Source organism: Equus przewalskii, chromosome 21 (genome assembly GCF_037783145.1).
Source record: "Equus przewalskii isolate Varuska chromosome 21, EquPr2, whole genome shotgun sequence".
In the NCBI taxonomy this organism is placed as follows: Eukaryota; Metazoa; Chordata; class Mammalia; order Perissodactyla; family Equidae; genus Equus; species Equus przewalskii.
In genome coordinates this window covers 28,067,483-28,086,203 of record NC_091851.1, presented here as the reverse complement: position 1 = coordinate 28,086,203, position 18,721 = coordinate 28,067,483, and the positions used below count along the sequence as shown (strand labels likewise).

Here is an 18,721-nt window from a genome sequence, read left to right as displayed (position 1 = left end):
CTAAAAAGTGTGACTCTCCGGGGGCCACTTCCAGAAAGCCTGCCCTGCGCCCAGCTTGGCTGGTGTGGCACGGGGTCAGGGAGGCGGAAGCGGGCAGGGCTGCAGAGGGGTGCTCCATGAAGCCCCCCGCTCACCTGTGGATGTCATGGTGCCCCTGCAGTCAGGAGGGAGAAACCACCCACAGAGGAGAAGCTCGAGAACTGGGAGGGAAAGCGCCGGGGACCGAGAAGGCTGGCTGCGTGGAGGGGCCCTCTCCTCCCGGGGCTGGGGCAGAGGGTCCTCCCCGGGCCCAGGGCAGGCACCTGAGGGCTCTCTGTTTGCTGCTGGGCGGCCTGGCCGCTGGCAGGCTGCCTGCAGCAGGAGGCACGGAGGTGCGAGTGGGTGGGGAAGGCTCCCTCTTGGAGTGGACAAGCTTCCCTGTCCTCAAGTGGAGAGGAAGGCATTTTGCACAAAAGCTTAAGGAACTACAGTGTGTCTTGGTGGGAAGACGGCAGCCCAGGCATGCAGTGGGAGCTCAAGGCCTCCCTGCCAGAAGCAGTGGAAGAGATCAACCTTCATGGACCCCTACCCCGGGGCGAGGCTCTGTGCTGGGCTTTCCAAGAGGCTCAGACCCAGCCCTGGCCCTCAAGGGCCCACAATCCGCAGGAGGGACAGACACACAGACCCGTGACCATTATGTGGACAACGGCTGACACTGAGCCTGGATAGCCATGTACAGTTGTTCAGGGTGTGCACCATTCACATAGCTGTGAATCGTCATGCAGGGCGCAGCTATATGCAGAAGCTGTGGATGGAGATGCAAGCGCTGGGAGAGGAAAAGATAGGCCCACGTCTGCCTGGAGAGTCAGGGAAGGCTTCTAGGAGGAGGAGGCACACTGGCACTTGGATGCTGAACAGACAGGAAAGGGCACACCAGAGAGAGAGTTCCCCAAGCCCAACCTCTTGGGGACCACCTTCATCTTTTCTGAAGGATCCCTCTACCACCTGCACTATTATTTACTTAATATTTATTTTCAAAGCATCTTTTCCTTTTTCCTTAAATAAATTCTGCTTAAAAGGAGACTTTTATTACTGCCATAAACAGAAAATCAGCCTCACTTGCCATAAATAGAGGGTAACTGTAAAAATAAACAGTATGAGAACCAAGCAGCCTTCATAAATTCCAGCGAGGGAAGCCTGCTTGCCGAGGGCTGCGAGCCCGGTCTCGTTTGCGCTCATTAACAAGGGAGACGGGTGAGAGCTGGGCGTTAAATTCACAGCAGCACCGAGCAGAGACTTTCTTCTTGATCAAAAGGGGCTGGGAGGTGGGTCCTGCTGAGTGTGGACACCAGCGGCAGCCACCCCCACCACCGTCACGGCTCTGGCTCCCTCGCCACTGGCCGGATCCCGCAGTTGCCTCTGGTTCCTCTGAGACCTCGGCCGCCCTGGCCACGTACCAGCCACCTTCCCCGCCCGCACCTGTCAGGATCCCACTGACCCCTCCCGGCCCGAGACAGGCCGCCCCCTGTCCCTTCACCGTGAGGTTCCCTCTGCCTTGCCCCCCACAGGGACTAACATGCATTTCTGGAATGAGGAGGCCTGACTGCGTGCTCGCAGAATGAATGAATGAACGAACGAAGAAATGGATGAAGACCCCCCTCATGGTCTGTGCCCAAACGGGGAAGGAACTTCCTGAGGCATCGATATTCCTCCCCCAAAATGAGGAAAGAACATTATTTTTGTATTAAAATAAACATGAATATATTATGGAATAGACTCCAGAATTCATGAATTTTGAATGAAATAGGAGACATCAAGGAAATGCTGGCCCCGGTGGGGAGCTGTTTACTCTCCTCACTCAGGGGCCTCCTGTTGATCCATCGGAGGCCTTGGGCTCCTTCCTCAGAGGTCCTCTGTGCACAGGAGTGTCCGTGTGTCAGCTGAAGGGGAAAGGGGACCAGGAGGCAGGACAGGGACTGGGGTGAGGGGGAGCCCAGGATTTACAGGTGAGGATGCAAGTTCCGGCTCTGCCCTGCCTTGCTGTGTGGCTTTATGGAAGTTGCTTCACTTCTCTTAGCTTCCGTTCCCACGTGTCATGGCTTAAAGGCTTAGTTTGAGGATAAAATGAACGAACGCAGGCAAAGAGCCTGTTTCTGGGTGTGGGACACAGTAGAGCCTGGACCCCTGCTATTACCTGGTGGCCCCGCCACCACTGCGCAGTTTTAGACACATGACACATGTGTGCACACTTGCCCGGGGGGGTGGAGGGTCCCTGCCCAGCCCCGGCTGACTGGGGAAGGGGGGCTGCCCCACCCAATAAAAATTAGAATAGCTAACATTTTTGAGCACTTACTACACGCTAAGCGCCTGGTGAGCCTGTGCCTCGGTTTTCTCCGCTGTAAAATGGGGGTAATACACACAACTACCTCCCAGGGTTGTTGTGAGGACTAGACGCATTGGCATTTCTAAGTGGGCTGCCTGCACCCGTATGTGCCACAGAGGGGCTTCCTTTCATTCACTCACTTAGTTTTAACTGAAGTGAAATTCACATAACATAAAATTAACCATTTTAAAGTGAATAAGTCAGTGGCATTTAGTACCTTCACACTATTGTCTAACCAACTCCTTTATCTAGTCCCCAGCCACTTCCAGCACCCCAAAAGGCACCCCCGTACCCCGTAAGCAGTCACTTTGCACCCCCTCTGCCTCCGTCCCTGTGGCTTTGCCTCTCCTGGATATTTCACATAAAAGGAACAATACCATATGTGGTCTTCGGGGACCGGCTGTTTTCACTTAGCATGATGTTTTCGAGGTTCGTCCACACTGTAGCATAGATCAGACTCATTCCTTTTTATAGAGCTGTTCCTTTAACAAAATAAAATATCTCACCAAATGCCCAAAACAGCCTGGGAAGTAGCCGCTATCATCTGCCTCTTCTTAAAGGTGAGGAAACTGAGGCACAGAGAGGGTGGGGGCTGGCCCAGATCCCCTGCCAGGCAGCCAGGCAGTGCTGGCGCCCGCGGCTGGGGGCAGGGCGCCTCCCAAGGCCGCCGGCACAGATTGAGGGAGACAGCAGTGGAATTACAAATCCAGGGAGATTTAAGGAGAGGGAAAATATTCTGGCACTTGCAGGATGATGGGAGTTGAGCAGGCTTCCCCAGTGGAATTCCTGCCTCCTCTGCCCACACGTCTGGGCCACAGGGAGTGCAAGGTTTGGGAGGGAGAGAGGCAAGTGTGGGAGCGTGCAGGGAGCCAGGGACAGGGCAGGGCCCGGGGCGGGGAAGCTGAGCTGGGAGAAGGCAAGAGGCATCCTGACGTCTGTGCAGATGCCATTTCTCTCCTCCTCACCTGCGCGTCCTGCAAAGGCCCTGGGGTGAGCCCACCTCACTGACGGCTGGGAAGGCTCAGAGAGGCTGAGTGGGCCAGGATTCGAACCCAAGCGTGCCTGAGCCCCAAACCCAGGCGTGTACCCCTCCCTGCTGCCTGCCAGGGGCAGAGGGGGGATGGAGGGAGCAAAGGCAGGCTGCCTCAGTCACAGGAGTGAGCAGCCACCCAGCTCCCCAGAAAGGAGCCTCCCCAGATCCAGTGAGGAGAGAGAAGAGCCAGAGATATGGGGAGGCACCAAGGTGGAGCCGGGGCGGGCCAGGGCCGCGAAGGAGAGAGCAGAAGAGGGGAGGCAGGGACGAGGGCAACCGGAAGCCAGATGCAGAGACCCACAGGAGGGGAGAAAGTGAGCAGACCCCAGGGAAGCTCCAGACACAGCTTCTGGGGGTGTCCAGCGGGTGGGGTCAGAGGGCAGAGTGGCCATGCCACCCCTCTCCCCAGGACCCAGCCTGGGTCCTACCCAGCCTCCCTTGGGACCTAGTGCCTGCCTGGCCAGCCCCTCCCCCTCCTGCCCAATTGCGTTTGGGAAATCCCAGATTGCAGCAGTAAGTGTGCGGGCTCTGCAGTCAGGCTGACCCAGATTTGAACCCTATCTGCACTTCAAATCTCTGAGCCTCAGTTTCCTGATCTGTAAAATGCGCACCATGGGGACTCTGGGGGATCACGGACACCTGTAAATGTCCGGCACATGGTGGGCTCCATGGAGCCCTGTATGACAGAGACGATCAGCTGCTATTTATGCTGCCTCTCACAGGGTGGTCTTACTCCAGCTCCTCCCTCCCCAAGGCTCCCAGCTCCCTTTTCCCCACCTAGAAGTCTAGCCTAGCCTGGCCTTTTCAAACACAGGGACTCTTCTAGAAGCAGAGAATGCCTAGCTGAAGGAATCCTGCCCCACCCCAGGGCCTTTGCACTTACTGTTCCCTTTGCCTGGGAGGGGATTTAACAGAAAGCAGCAGAGCTGGGATGGGGCTCCAGGCACCTGGCGCCTGGCTGCAGTTCAAGCACCACTGCGGGGGGGTCTCTGGGGGACGTAAGGAGACTCGCCGGGGAGTCTCAGGCCCGGCCCAGAGCCCCTCTGGTCAGCCGGCAGCCAGCTTGCCCCCCCTCCACCTGCCCGGAGACCATTAGTGCAGCTTTGTTTTGAGCGCTATTTCCACCACCACGCGCTCCGGCCGCCGGGCCTCCATTAGGGACCCTTTCCCGGGCCGATGACAGGCGGCAAACAGCTCCCCGGCGAGCCAGCCGTAATTGCTGCCGCCTCCGAGGCCAGAAATGATTTTTTTAAAACCTCACAAAGCAAAACAGACACCCTGCGTCTGCTCCCGCCTCCCTGCCTCGGCTGGGAGCCAGCCCCAGGTTCCAGGAAGGCGGCTCCAGTCAAGACCCCCAACCCGAGACCCCCGGAGCGTGCCAGGCTGCGGGAAAACCAAGTCTGGGCTCTGTTCCGGGTGGGCCCAGGCCCCTGACCCTCTCCCGGGCTCAGTTTCCTCCCCTGCAGGATGGGCATGTCGATGGGTGCCCAGGGGGCCTGCCTGGGGATGGCGACGAGGTTCCAACAGGAGGAGGTGGAGGAGGCATGAAGGAGAGAGCCGGAGGGCAGGAGAGGGCGAAGAGAGCCTGCCGGGTGCAGGAATAGCTCGGAAAATGTCCTGAGAGGAAGGAGCTTGGCGTGTTCAAGCACTAGAAAGAAAGCCAGTGTGCTTACACACACGCGTGCACACACACACAGTTCCTGTCTCCTTCCGAGCCCATGTGGCCAGCATCCCTGGACCCTGTGCCCAGCCCCCGCATCCCATGAACCCGCAAAGTCAGCTCCTTCCCCGGGAAGCAGCCCCTCCTCCTCTGTTAGCCCCTCCAGCCTCCAGTCCCTGTTTGAGCCCCGGCTTCAACTCACACAGCCAAATGCCAGCCACACCCTGGACCTGTCCCACTCAGAGACCTTCCAGGGCTGCCCCTGCCCCGCGGATCAAGACCCAGCTCCACAGCCTCTTCTTGGCAGCTCCCGCTGCAGCCTGCTCTTCCGGATATGCATGCACGACTCTCCAAATGAAGCCCCTGCCAGAGCCAGGCAGTCGGGCGAGGCTCCATGCTGGCCTCTGACGTCTCCTGGCGGTCCCTGGATGCAGGCCGAGAAGGAGCCCACCTCGCCCAGGAAGTTCTCCCTGACTACACCAGGATACAGCGACCACTCTCGCTGGGAACCTCCAGAGGCCTCCTTCTGATGGGCTCCCCTGTCTGTGCCTTGTTTCCCGGGATCTCATCTCTGGTTTACTGTCCTCCATTATCTCTCCCCAATGCCCACCTGCTGAAGACACTCACCAGGGACTTGCTGGGTAAGTCACCCAGGTCCCCGGGGTGGGAGGTGGAGGGCAGGACTCGAGGTCCACGCCCAGCTCTGCTGCACGCTCGCCCTGGCCCTGGGCGGCCCTGGCTCCCTCCGGGCCTCCACTTCCTCCCCAGTGAAAGGAAGGCTCTCCCCCTGAGAACCACAGTGGCCTCTGGGCCTCAAGAAACCCTCTGAAACTGGGCAAAACAATGCAGCATTTTTCTGAGGACGTGATCCAGTTTTCTTCAGATTCTCAAGAGGATTGTGACCTCCAAAAAAATGAGGAACCACAAGTCTAGGCAAGCTCCAGCGTCCCTTGTGGCGTCACCATTTGGTCATCGCTCATTTATTCACTTCATTCGTTCAGCTGATATTTCTTGAGCGCCTGCTCTGTGGGCGTCATTATGATACACAGAATGTGTGTATGTGTGATGCTGAGGTGTCGCCTCTGGAGAGGGGTGTGTGCGCGTGTACAGAGACAGAAAGCGAGGACCGAGGTGGGCGAGAGGAGGAGGGAGATGGATCCAGCAGACAGACAAAGAGACAAAGAAAGGTGGAGAGAGATTGAAAGACAGAGAGAGTGAGCAAAAGAGGGAGAGACAGAGAGAGGGACAAACCCGGGGGGAGAAAGATCCAGAGAGGGAGGGGCAGGGAGAGGCTTTGCCACAGATGGGCCCTGCCAGCCCCTAATTGATCCCTCTGGGCAAGGCCCCCTCCCAGCTCCAGCTCTAACCTTCCAGATGTTCCCAGAGCCTCTAGGTCTCATGTCCCTACAGCACCAGCTGGAGGGGGCGGGGAAGGCTGGTGTGGAAGCAAAGGCCACGGGGCTGGGCACCAGCCTGGCCCTCAAGCCAGACGCTCAAGGACCACCCAGGTGCCTTGCCCCCCGCCACAGTTCCTCAAACCTCAGACACACTCCAGACACATGCTCAGACAAAACACCAGCCCCTCGGAGAACAGCCAGGCAGGGACGCCCGGTGTCACACGCGTGCCCCGCGTCCCACCACTCCCCCTGCTCCTGCTGCACTCGGATCCAGAAGCCTAGACTCCCAGCCGGTGCTCCTGCAGCCAGACCCAGGCCTGCTCAGCATTTTGGCATCACGACCCTGAGAGAATGCGATGGAGCCAGGGCACCGCTCTGGAACAAAGCAGCTGCACACACTCACACACACTCACACTCTCACACACTCTCTCACACACACACACTCACACACACTCACTCACACACACTCACACCCGGTCTGGCAGCCAGGAGCAGGACAGAGGAGCAGGTGAAGAACTCCAGCTCTGCACTCCGACAAGCTGGGCACCAGCCTGCCTCTGCCATTCGGCATCTGCGTGTCCTCAGGCAACTCAAGCGCCTCCTGAGCCTCAGTGTCCTTGTCTGTACGATGGGTGCATCCTCCTCATGGGCAGGTGAGGATGAAGCGAGAGGCACAGAGGACATGTGGATGAGCGCCGGCTGGAGTCTGGTTCACAGGCCCCTGAAGGCCAAGCATCACGAGCTGGATGGACTCCATGCCACCATCGGCTGCAGCCTCACCTGCTGGTCGCAGGACAAAGCATAGGGTCTGGGAGGATAGAGATGGAAGAATTCTAGAGGCTAAGAGCTTAGGCAAACTCAGCATTGTTCCAGGGGGAAAACAGGCCCAGAGAGGGGCAGGGAACTGCTGAGCCACCCAGCAAGGCAAAGGCAGGGTGAGGGTGGAAAAAAACCACGGTCCCCTTCCTCTGCCCCAACACTGGCACCTTAACTCGGAGCTGCAGCGAAGTCACCACGGGCCACTGGTTCCACCCCTCAACACAGAAGACAACGAAGGCCCCCGCCCCTGCCATGTCCCCATGTGGGCCAGGCATCCTCTGAGTCAGGAGCTCCACCAGCCTGGGCCCTTGTCACCGCACCATCACTAACTTGCTGTGTACAGATCTTTATCAACCCCCCTCTGTGTTCTGGCCTCTCTGCCCACTTCACCAGTCTTTGCTCCTTTGGGAAATGAGGCAGGAATCCCCTTGATAACACCCCCAGCTAATAACTGGGCGAGTACAGCTTGCATACCTTCTGTGGCAGGGAGCTCACTACTGGGTACCCTCACTGCCCCAGAGATGAGTGCCCTCCTCTGGGCTGAAAGTCATCCCTGACTCTTAACTCTTATCACAATTTATACATATACATACGTATATACATATTAAATAGGTTTACTCATCTGAGCAAGAACCGTATCTGTCATGTTCACCGATAGAAGAAGTGGCTAAATGAGAGCCCGGTGCATGGCAGGTGCTCTATCGATATTTGTTGAATGAAGGAAGGAATGAATGAATGATCAAGCTTCCAGCACGTGCCAGCAGCTCCTGTGAGGCCAGCAGTTCCCAGTATAAGTACGGGGTCTGAGGTGGACGGGCAGCCTGTGGCCAGCACACCCTGAGGACAGTCATTCTCATACACAGACGTGCCTGGGCACCACCCAGACGATTATGTCCCTAATGTTTTCTATAAACTAACCCACTATTTTTTAATACCCCCGCTAGTTTCATCCTAAGCAATAATATCTGTGAAATCCCAGTTTTGATGTGCTGGTTGTATTTTTCTAATCGGCATTAAAATAAATGCATAACTATTAAAATGTAAGAGGTTTATCCGGGTTCTGCCTATGATCATCTCTCAGGTAGGACCCGGTCGCACTGAGGGCCCTGGGCATCTTGAAGAAAGGTTTCCCCCGGGGATGGTGGAGTGGAGTCCTAGGGACTCCTCTGCTGGCTTCGGGGAAGGGGAGGGGGCACGGCGTGGGCAGGGGCTGGAGGAGCAGCAGCCCTTCTGCCTCCCCTCCCCCCTCCCTTCTCCACAGGAGCGGGGACCAGGGGCTCCCAGGCTCCCCAGCTGGCAGACAGGTGGATTTCTCCCCCAGTGAGACCACCACCCCTTTTTCTAATGGAAGAGTTTCAGGGGGGCTGGGAGAGGGGGTCACACCCTGGAACCCCATCACCGTCAGGGCTGCAGCATCTCACACACACCCAAGGGGCCGGGCCTTAGCCACCCCAGGACATCCTTGCTGTGGTCTGTAGGGATGGGAAGGGGTTTCAATTTTGTGATTTTTCTACTGAAAACATGGATTCCTTATGAAATTAAAATTATATGAACGTTTAAAACTACAGTACCTTGGAATGAGCAAAAGCTTAAGAATGCGGACCTCAGCCCTCTGCCTTGTCCTCCTCCCCGGCCATTCCTTCCTTCCCTGCCACCCCCTTGGACTGGGCATTGTGGTGGGGCCAGGACACAGGGAATCTGACCTGTCCCTGCCCTGGAGCCCCCGTCATTACAACAGGGGTGGTGAGAGTGCCCAGAGGGTGCCCGGCTGGCCCCAAACTCCCTTTGGGGCTGAGAGACTCTTCCCACAGCCCCAGCAACAGCTGGTTCCATCCCAAAGGCCCAAGGTCATGGCCGACCACCAGGAGGTGGGCTTGCCTCATGCCACCTTCCCTTCTTCCGAGACCTACCCCTCATGTGGGCGCCTATGTCACTGTTCACACCACAACCCCTCTCCCTACCCCTTTGATCTTCTCACCCTCCGAGGGAAGTTGGAAGGGCACTGAGGCAGAGTTCTGTTCTGGGGGCCGTCACTTCGCTGCTGCACACCCCGGGCCTGGAATGTGGAGGTCACCTCGCTCCTTCCACCACACCTCAGGCCTCTCCCTCCTCCTCTGTGGGCCTCAACAGCATGGAGAGCACAGGGCCTGCAGCCACATTCCTGAGTTCAAATTCTGGCTCCGACACTTGTCGGGTGTATGACCTGGGCCAGCCTTTTAACCTCCCAGAGTCTTGGTTCCTCATAAATGCAGGGGGCCAGGGAGAGTCCCCTCCTCTGAGGGTTCTTGTGGGGATAAATGAGATGATGCCACTTAAGGCCCTGGTGTGACACTCAGTACACATTTGCCTCCATGTATTTTTCTATTTGTACAGACGGGTAAGGTCACCCCACAAGCCAAGCGCTAACCTCCCAGCCAATTTGGGGCAAATGCTCCCTTGCCTGTGGCCTCAGCCTTCCCCTCTGTGAAAGAGGTCAAGAAGGAGGGTCCAAGGGGCCCCGCCAGCTCCACCTGAGCTTCGGTGACTCATGCCAGCTGCTCCATGGCCCACCCTGGCGGCCTGTGGGTCGGAAGGGACCACTCTCCCTGGACCCCTGACCCTGCCGGCTTGCTTGCCAAGGACTTCCCCCAACACCCCTGCTGTCACCATGGCGAGGAGCTGAGTCCCTGTCCTGCAAACAGCCCTCAGCTCGCCTTGCCTGGAGAAAAGGCTGCAGGAACCGCTGATAGGCAAGGTGTCAAAACCAATTGGTGTGAAGGACTTGGGGAAAACCGCTTGTGAGGGCCAATTCCCCACAGGAGGCCGGGAAACCCTCAGCCCAAGGCAGAGTGTTTACGGGAGTAATTGATAGAATAATCACCAACGCCCGAGACAAGGGCGAACACATTTTTAACATCATAACCTTCGGAAGACAGCACTCAATTTTCTCCATCTCCCAGCCACCAAACTCGCCAGCTTATGGATGGTGCAATACCAGTGGTCCGGTAAGGAAAGGAAGAAAGCCAGAGTCATTCTCAGTGCACAGGCTGTTTGCCAAATGGCCCCCACCCCCTCCCCCAGCACCCCGCTGCTCCCTCCTGGCAACAGAGAGAACCTCAGGATGGTGAATCACTCAATGGACAAAGCACCGGGCCAACTCAGGATCTTTGTCTGCACTGGGGTGTATTAATAATTGAAGGTGCTGGCCTTGGTGCGTGTATGTGTGTGTGTGTGTGTGTGTGTGTGAGTGTGTATGTAGCAGGGTGGGGGTGGGAGGATGGATGCCTGCTGCAGTGTAAGGCTTCCTGGGGCTCCTCTGGGGTCTACTTACCTGCTCCAGCCTGGACCTCTCCCTCCCTTGCAAAACCAAATGAATCCAGCAGCCCCTGGCACCAAACATTTCCCATCCCTACTTATCTCATCAGAGATGGGCAAACACTTCAGGCAGTGGCTCCCAAACTCCAGGCTGCACGGGAATCTTCCAGGGAGCTTATGAAAATGCAGATCCCAGGGTCCCAGCAACAATCATTTTGGCCAATGGGTCTGGGGGGATCCATTTTAATAAACTCCCTGGCTGATTCCAAGGCAGGGGGTCTGCAAAGATGCTCACAAAGATCCTGCCTTCTGGATCCCCGCCCTGGACAAGATCTGGAAAGAGTACTGGAGAAGGAGTCCAGCCCCACTGCCTTTTTCTAACTTGCATGTGGCCTCAGCAAGATCCTGTCACCTTTCTGAACAGCTGGTTCCTCTTGGTGGAACCCGCTACTTTACCAGTTCTCTGGGGAGCTGGAAGACAGCATGCTTGGAGGGGGCTGTGCAGAGGAAGAAGTCCCGTCACGTGACCAAGTCTGCCTCCAGGCTGTCCTGGAGGAGGCAGGCCCAGAACTGCCAAACACATCTTCATTCCAGGCACAGCTCTCCAGCTCTCTGTACAGACTCAGTGACCTTGGCCAAGTCACTGGCCCTCTCTGAACCTTGGTTTCCTCTTATGTACAACATCAGCCTTGCAGGAATAACGTCACCCTTAGCGAGTTAACACTGGTAAGGGGTTTGCAGCCCCGAGCACACAGTAGGCATTTCATAAATGTCAGTTCCCCTTCTTCCCACCCCTGATGTGCTCAGGGCAATGAACTAAGCCTTTCTGATAAGGAAAAATCAAAAGAGTTGCCATTTATTGAGTACCTACTAGGTGCAGACACTGACCATCCCCACCCAGCCTCCCAATTCCTGGCGCCATGAACGCTTCACTCCCCATTCAGTCCTCAGGCCTTTAAGAAGACCTCTTTGACGTGGGCTGAGTGAGGTAGCGGGGGATGGAAAGTGAGACAGATGTCCTTGCGGACCCATCTGACCGCAGGCTCTCCCCGTGACAAGCCCTGGGGCGGGCAGGCAGAAGGCGCTCGCCTGGCGGCTAGGCTGATCTCAGATCGAACTGGAGAGGTGAGCAGCCAGCAAGCAGTTGGGGTCAGTGAGCCCCTCCCCAGCCCCCACCTGCAGACACAGAGGCACCTTCCTAACCCAGCCACATTCCCCGAATCAGCTGAGGACACGAGGAGCCCAGGAATAACGAACAACGATCGGCCTCCAATCTGCTAAACAGCAATTTCTGGGCTTTTTCAGCACACACAGCTTTTATCAAATTGGTATTCTCCTCCTGAACACAAACGGCTTATTAGACATGACCCACTTCTTCGCCGCGTCTCACTATCATTAATAACAGTTTCTTTTTGTGATTAAGTGAGTGGCTCCAAACCCTTCCTGTGGTGGCGGGCGCTGGGCCCAGCAGAGGGGCAGCCATGGGGCCGCCTCGCCGTCCACTGCTGGGTGACTCTGAACCTGGCAATGCTGAGGGAAGGCAGTCTGGCCCCTGCAGAGCAGCCCGGCCTCCTCGTTTCTTGAGGGACAGAAGGAGCCCCAGAGGGGTGACTCACTTGCCCAGAGCCACACAGGGGGTCTGTGAGAGAAGCCAGGCTCCCCAGCGGCCAGTGCTGTGTCCTTTTCATCTAGCCCCGGCCCCGGGCCTCAGCTGGACCCCTCCCGGGTTCAGAGGGAACATCACAGCTGGCCGGCAGAGCTGTGCCCCTAAGCACTCCTGGCACCAGGGGGCAGGAGCCTGCCACACAAAAAGCAGACCCTGCTTCCCTCTGGGGGCCCTCCTCGGGGGAGCATCAGCAATGACAGAGTAGCACCCATATCCTTGCGGTCTGGTGCTCCAGGGACGGGGCGACCACAGACCTCAGAGCCCCAGTCCTCCTATCTCTCGGGACCACAAACTCAGGAAAGCCCTTCTTGGAAGAGCCTCCAGTGTAAGTTCCAGCCGTGCCAGGGAAGTGAGCGGAGCAAGGAGGGGAGCGGAAGGAGGAATTCCCAGTTTCCCTTGAATGGGAGGGAATCTGACAGGGAGATGAATGTCCTGGAAAAAGCGCTGTCTTTGCCCGACAGACCCTGGGGGTAGTCTCAGCTCAGTCACTCTCTCACTGCGTGACCTTGGGCAAGTCCCTTCACCTCTCTGAGCCTTGGTTTCTCCACCTGTAAACTGAGGATCAAAATAACCCTTCGCCTATTTACCACCAATCCAGCCAGGTTGGCCGAAATTAGATGAGGGATATGAAGGGTGCATAAATGACACACACAGCGGTTACTATCAAACATGGGAAGGCAGAAGGATCCAGCGAGTTGTGGTTCCCAAAAAGCAGAGCCCCTGAGAAGGGCTTTGGAAGCCCCCCTACCCCCTGGAGCAATCCCAGCGATGCATGACACCCCAGCAAAGCCTTCTTTGATTATCGACCCCCGCCCCCAAACACACACAGCCTTCACTCTTTCCTTTCAGAATAAATCACCTAGCTCTCTGCCCTTTGTGCGAACCTCCCCCAGCCCTGGGCATACAGTGCCCAGCATCGGTGCTGCAGCCTCCCCGGCCAGGTTTGGAGCCCCTGCAAGGAAGGGATGGGTGGGGAAGGGTCTCCATTTTCATCTATGCCCTGGCCTCCATACTGGAGCCTGGCTCACAGGGGGCAGGGGGAGCCCCCACAGCTGCCAGCCTCAGATGATCCAACTCTGCTGCCAACTTGGGCTCCTCTGGGGCTAGAAGGAGCTTCTGACACTCAGGCAATCAACGCTGGGAATGCTTGCTTGCTCCCCGGCTCCCACCGCGGCTGAGTTGAGATTTCCCACCTTTCAGTCTTGGCTGAGGATGAGGGTGAGTGGGTACCCTATAGAAGGATGGCAGGGGCTTCCTGCCTGCCCCAGAGGCAGACAAAAGCCCCTGGCATTCCTCTTCCCCTTCCTCGACTCTGGCTGGACGCATCAATCCCAACTATTCCAGGGTCTTCGAGGGGCTCTCACCAAGCCTTCATCCCTGAGATGCCACCCACAGGGGCGGCTGCAGCCCTAGGCTACCAGTTCTCAAGAGGAGGGGTTTTCTGTCCCCCAGGACCTTTCCCAGTGGTATAAGGGACAGGTGGGGAGACAGAGGGGACAAGGGCGTCTGTAGGGATAAACCCACAAAGGGGAAAACCAGATGGGCAGAGAAGGGTGGGCGAGCAAAGTGTGTTCACAAGTCTGTGTATATTTGCCAGTGTGTCTGCAGGCGGGCGGGCAGGCAAGAGTTGTGCAGAGTGTGTGAGCCTGGATGCCAGCTGGCAGGGTGTGAGCCCACCAGCCGTGGCGCCTGATGTGTATGTGTAGTGGGCATAAGTGTGAGTGCTTATGAGTGAAGAGGGGAATCTGAGAAGGTGGCAGGAGATGTGTGACAGTAGGAGTTGTATGTGAGAAAGCAGTGAGTGTGGCTCTGAGTGTGCCCGTGGCTAATATTTCTGTGGTCGTGGAGGTGTATGTATCGGTGCGAGTGCGTGTGGGGAGGAGGGGGCTCCCTGCGAGAGCCGGATGGGGGATGTGCACGGGGTGCCCCCTCCTCCGCAGGGGTGGTCAGGGTGGATCCATGGCCCCGGCAGGGGGCGCCACAGCATTCCCGCCACGGCCAGGGCGGGTTCGAGCCCGAGGAAGACCAAGTTGGAGCGGCGCAGCCCGGGGTGGGGTTTGGTGGGGAAGTCTGCGGGGGCGGCGACCCGACTCACCGTGGCCGGAGACGTGGTTGTCCCAGGGCGCGTGGCCGGCGGGCCGCGTGGCGCCGCCGAGTTGCAGGAAAAGTGCCAGGTAGTGGAGGGCGCCCAGCGCCACGGCGAGCGGGGCCCCCATGGTGCGCGCTCGGGCCGGGGGCGCCGCCGCCTCACATCGGGGCTCAGGAGACCGCAGACCCCGCGCCCGCCGTCCCCTGCCTGGTGCGGCCTGGCTGCCCGGCTCGGGCCGCTGCCCCTTGTCGGCTGAACCCGGCCCGGCTCCGGCCCCAGCCCTCGCCCGCCTCCGGCCCAGCCCCGGCTGCGGGTAGCGAGCGCACGCCCAGCCGGCCGCCTCCGACTGCGGGACTCTTCCCTTCCGCGGAAGGCCACTCCGCTCGGCGCTTCCGCCGCACCCCCTCCCTCCCGCCCGCCCAGAGGAGGTGGCGGCGGAGGGATCTGCCGCTTGATTTATCATCAAAGTTTTGCCCAGGCTGGGATTTTTAAAGCGGTACCCGCAACTTCCCCTGCCCTAGAGCGCAGGTGGGGGGCGGGATGGGGTGGAGGAAGCCACCCCAGAGACCAGGTTCCGGCAAAGCATAACACAATTAGCTTCAGAAACAGAAACACTATTCAGCGGGATAAGGAGGAAAACCAACCCACCTGCCGCCAGACGCAGCGCGCTCAGAGGGACTCCGCAACTTTGCTGGCAGGGCGGTGCCAGGGTCAGGGGTGCACTTGGGGGTGGAGGCGAGGGTGAGGGAGGGTAGGAACCTGGGCTGAGGCCCAGGAGACCTGGTTTGAGCCCTGCCGCAGCCTTGGGCTCCCTGTGTGATCGTGTCTGCGTGTCTCCTCCTCTCTGAACCTCATGATCTTCATCTGAGAAATGGGAATAACAGCTACCTCCAGGGATCGTGGTGAGGATTTATGAAATCGTGTATGTGAAGCCCTTAGCATAATGCCGCCCTCATGGTAGGAGCTCAGTAGATATTACTGTTGTTGTTGCCCTCTCTGGGACTCGGTTTTCGTGTCTGTATAATGGGAGTGAGGCAGGCCAGTTGCTGGGGCTCCTTCTATCTTAGAGATGCTGGGCGCCGCACAGTGGTTTGGATCGCCCCCTCCCGGACTGTCGGGCTCCCTTCCTCCGACCATTGGATCTAGATGGAATGTTGGAGGGGGAGGGGGATGTTAACGAAGCCGCTCCCATTGCCAAGAGCAGGAAGCCTCTAGTTCCTCCTCTGGCCGGTTTACTGGGGCTGTTGGGACAGACTTTCGGTACTGACGCAAGAGCAGATCTGTGGCCGCATTTCAAAGATGAGGAAGCACATTAAATCAGAGAAGTAGCTTCTCCGAGGTCCCACAGCGAGTCTGGGGCGAAGTCCCTGACTCCTGAGCACGGTCCCTCCTGCCCTCATCCCTTGTCCTTCGCTAGGCCTTCTTCTCAACACGGCCATGTCCGCCGCGGGTTCAGCACCACGGAGGAGGACAGCGCCAACCCCGACGCCGATCTTTTCCGCCTCGTGGACCGCGCCTCGGCTGCCTCTCAGATGCGAGGATTCAGCACCGTGGACAGAGCCCCCGCCCCCGCCCCCGCCGAATGGGAGCATCGCAGACGGCCCACTCCCCGCTCCAGACCACAGGTGGATTCAGCATTGTGGACAGAGCCCCAAGTTTGAGAATGAGGTTACAGCCCGAGGGATAGACCCCAGCTCCGCTTTCTTTACTCTGTCCTCTCATCCCCCCTTCCAATATTATGGCGGGCAACACACCGGATGTGGCCTGTGGTCACCAGCAACAATTCAGTTCATTCAAAACCGGACAGCCCCCTGAAGTGTCGCCCACTTACAGTACTGTGTTTCAGCACAGCTGACAACCCCCGCAGAGCTGGTGGCGCCGCGCTGCCTTCAGCACCGCGGACAGATCCCCGCCGTCACCGCCCCCCCGCCCCCCACCCCCGCCAAACACACACACACACACACACACACTCCTTCCGGCCCACATTCACTGGAGGAAGGGGCCGGTTTTGCCACATTAACTCACTTCTCACTTCCTTCCCACACAGAGGTGGTATTTAGGCTATCCGAGGACTCTGCAAAAGCGTTTTCTCATTAATTCACTTAAGCCTCGTTCCCAATGAAATGGGCTCCATGCCCCCATTATGAAGATGAAAAAACAGAATCTTCAAGATCACATAGCAGCGCCAAGACTGAAACCCAGGACTCTTTCAATCCCAGCCTGAAACCTCACCAGGAGAATGTGGTGGCAGAAGTAGGGCTCAAACCCAGGGTTTTCTCCTCTTAAACCACATATTGGAGGGAGGCGGCACAGGCAAGGGGACGGGGAGAGGCAGGAGATTAGAAGGGAGAAAACAAGAGACTTTGCCTGGGGGCTGCAGGGCAAGGAGGTGGGGGAAACAGCCTCACACGGCTGCTCTGCGGCTAACCCACTAGCCGACCTTCAGGAATCCTTTCTCCTCAGAGTCTGGGACAGGGTTAATCCCAGTGACCTCTAAGGTTCCTTCAAGGACAGACCTCCAGGGGTTTTATGACTTTGAAAGTGCTTGTGCTGTAATGGCTCTGCTGAAAACCCTCCAATGGCCTGGTGTGTCAGAGAAATCCCGACTTCTCCAGTTTGCATTCAAAGTCCCATCGCTTCTGCTCCAGGCACTGTTCCCTCCACGTTCCCTCCCGGAACCTGCCCCAGCGTCATCACATCCTTTCCCTTCCCCACTGTCTAGCTGAGTCCCTCACTGGCCAAGGTCCAGTCTGAGTCCCCCACAGAAAAAATGCCTGCTACTTTCTCCCAGTCCCTGAGACTCTGTTGGCCCATCGCTGCCTACCCAGCATTGTGCTAAGAACTTTAATTATCCGACTTAATCCTCAGAACCACCAGGCCATATAGGGTAGAATAGTATGGTTATAAGTGTGACCTCTAGTTTTGAATCCTGCCACTTGCCAGCTATGTGATCTTAGACAAGTTAGCTTTTCTGTGCCTGAGCTTTCTTATCCGTAAAATAATGATAATAATACGTCCACTACAAGATTATTGTGAGGACTAAATAACTTGCTACATGGAAAGAACTTAGAACAGTTCCTGGCACATAGTAAATACATGATACATGGTGGATATTATTATTATTTACAGATAAGGAGACAGATGCTCAGAGAGATTAAGTATCTTGACTAATGCCACACAGTAAGACAGTTGTAGAGCTATGATATGTTTGACCCCAGAGCCCACGTTCTTTGGCATAATACCTGAGCACATCTAGTTCAACCCACCCTCTTTGCAGTTTAGGAAACTAAGACCCAGAGAGGATGAGTGAATTCCTCAGAGTCACACAGCCAACCACGACAGAACTAGATCCAGGTGCGCTGTCTCCCAGCTCAGGGCTCTCCCACTATCCCATCCTGGCCATTTGTATTTCCTGCAGCACCTAAACTGTACTTTACAGTTTGTAAATCACATTTACATCCATGAGCTCATATAACTTATGCAACAACCCCTGAGGCCACTATAGTTACCTCCCTTCTTTTGCAGATAAGGAAACTGAAGCTCAGAGAGATGAAGTAACCTGTACAAGGTGCACAATGAGGTGGGCAGAGGCTGGATGTGAAAGGATGAATCCTCAGGCCGTATGTTCCCCTGTGTAATTCTGTCTCTTTCCTGCTTCACTGATCCAAGCGCAAACAGCAGGCACAGTGGAAGGTTAGGGCCCAGTGGAGGCAGGAGGTAAACAGACTATCCTGGGAAATCGTCTCTAGGAATTCTCTGGGGGGGCCATGACTCTTGTCACTCCTTCACTCTGGGAATGCTCCAGGCGATAGTAAGCTTCCCACCCCTGGAGGCAATTAAACAAGCATCTGGTGGTCTCATGGATGCCACGAGGCAAATATCACTGCAATTTCCATCACCCAAATGAGGCTCAGAAGGTGAACACCGCGTCAAGTATTTCAGCTGGGAAAGCTGACCTTTTTCAAGTTGCTCCCCAGCAGGGAATCTCGCACTGTCCTCTCCCCCTGACCCAAGCTTCCTGGAGAGTCTCCACCCTCCCCTTGACTACCGGAGGCCACCCTCCCTCCCCCTCGTGAGAGGTGTCACTTGAGCACCACGGCTCTGTCAGTGTAACAGCCATAAGATTTGTCCTTTTAATCCAGAATCAATAACAAATTTCATTTAAAAATAAATTAAACCAGGCATTGGAAATCATTCACCGTGTGGGCCAGGGCCCTATATAGCGCCGTCTAAATGGCTTCCTTTCGCTCATCTATCACTGCCAAGAGGGGGGAAATACCTAAGCTGCCTGATTCATGGAGAAAGTACTTAAATGTATCAGCCCCTAACAATGAGCAATGTGAGCCCAGAGTCGCACCTTTTAACACACCAATGACATGTGGAGCGCAGACTCATGAGAGC

The 18,721-nt window shown here is 56.9% G+C and overlaps 1 protein-coding gene across 1 annotated transcript in view; it reads right to left on the bottom strand.

The window, feature by feature from the left end:
* Positions 1–14,662, bottom strand: part of VSTM2L (V-set and transmembrane domain containing 2 like) — a 36,644-nt gene extending 21,982 nt beyond the window's left edge. Inside the window, exon 1 of the mRNA XM_070589186.1 lies at positions 14,327–14,662. Within this exon, the coding sequence (XP_070445287.1) occupies positions 14,327–14,447 (121 nt within the window). The 5' untranslated portion in view covers positions 14,448–14,662. The remainder of the gene's footprint in view (positions 1–14,326) is intronic.
* Positions 14,663–18,721: the final 4,059 nt, after the last annotated feature.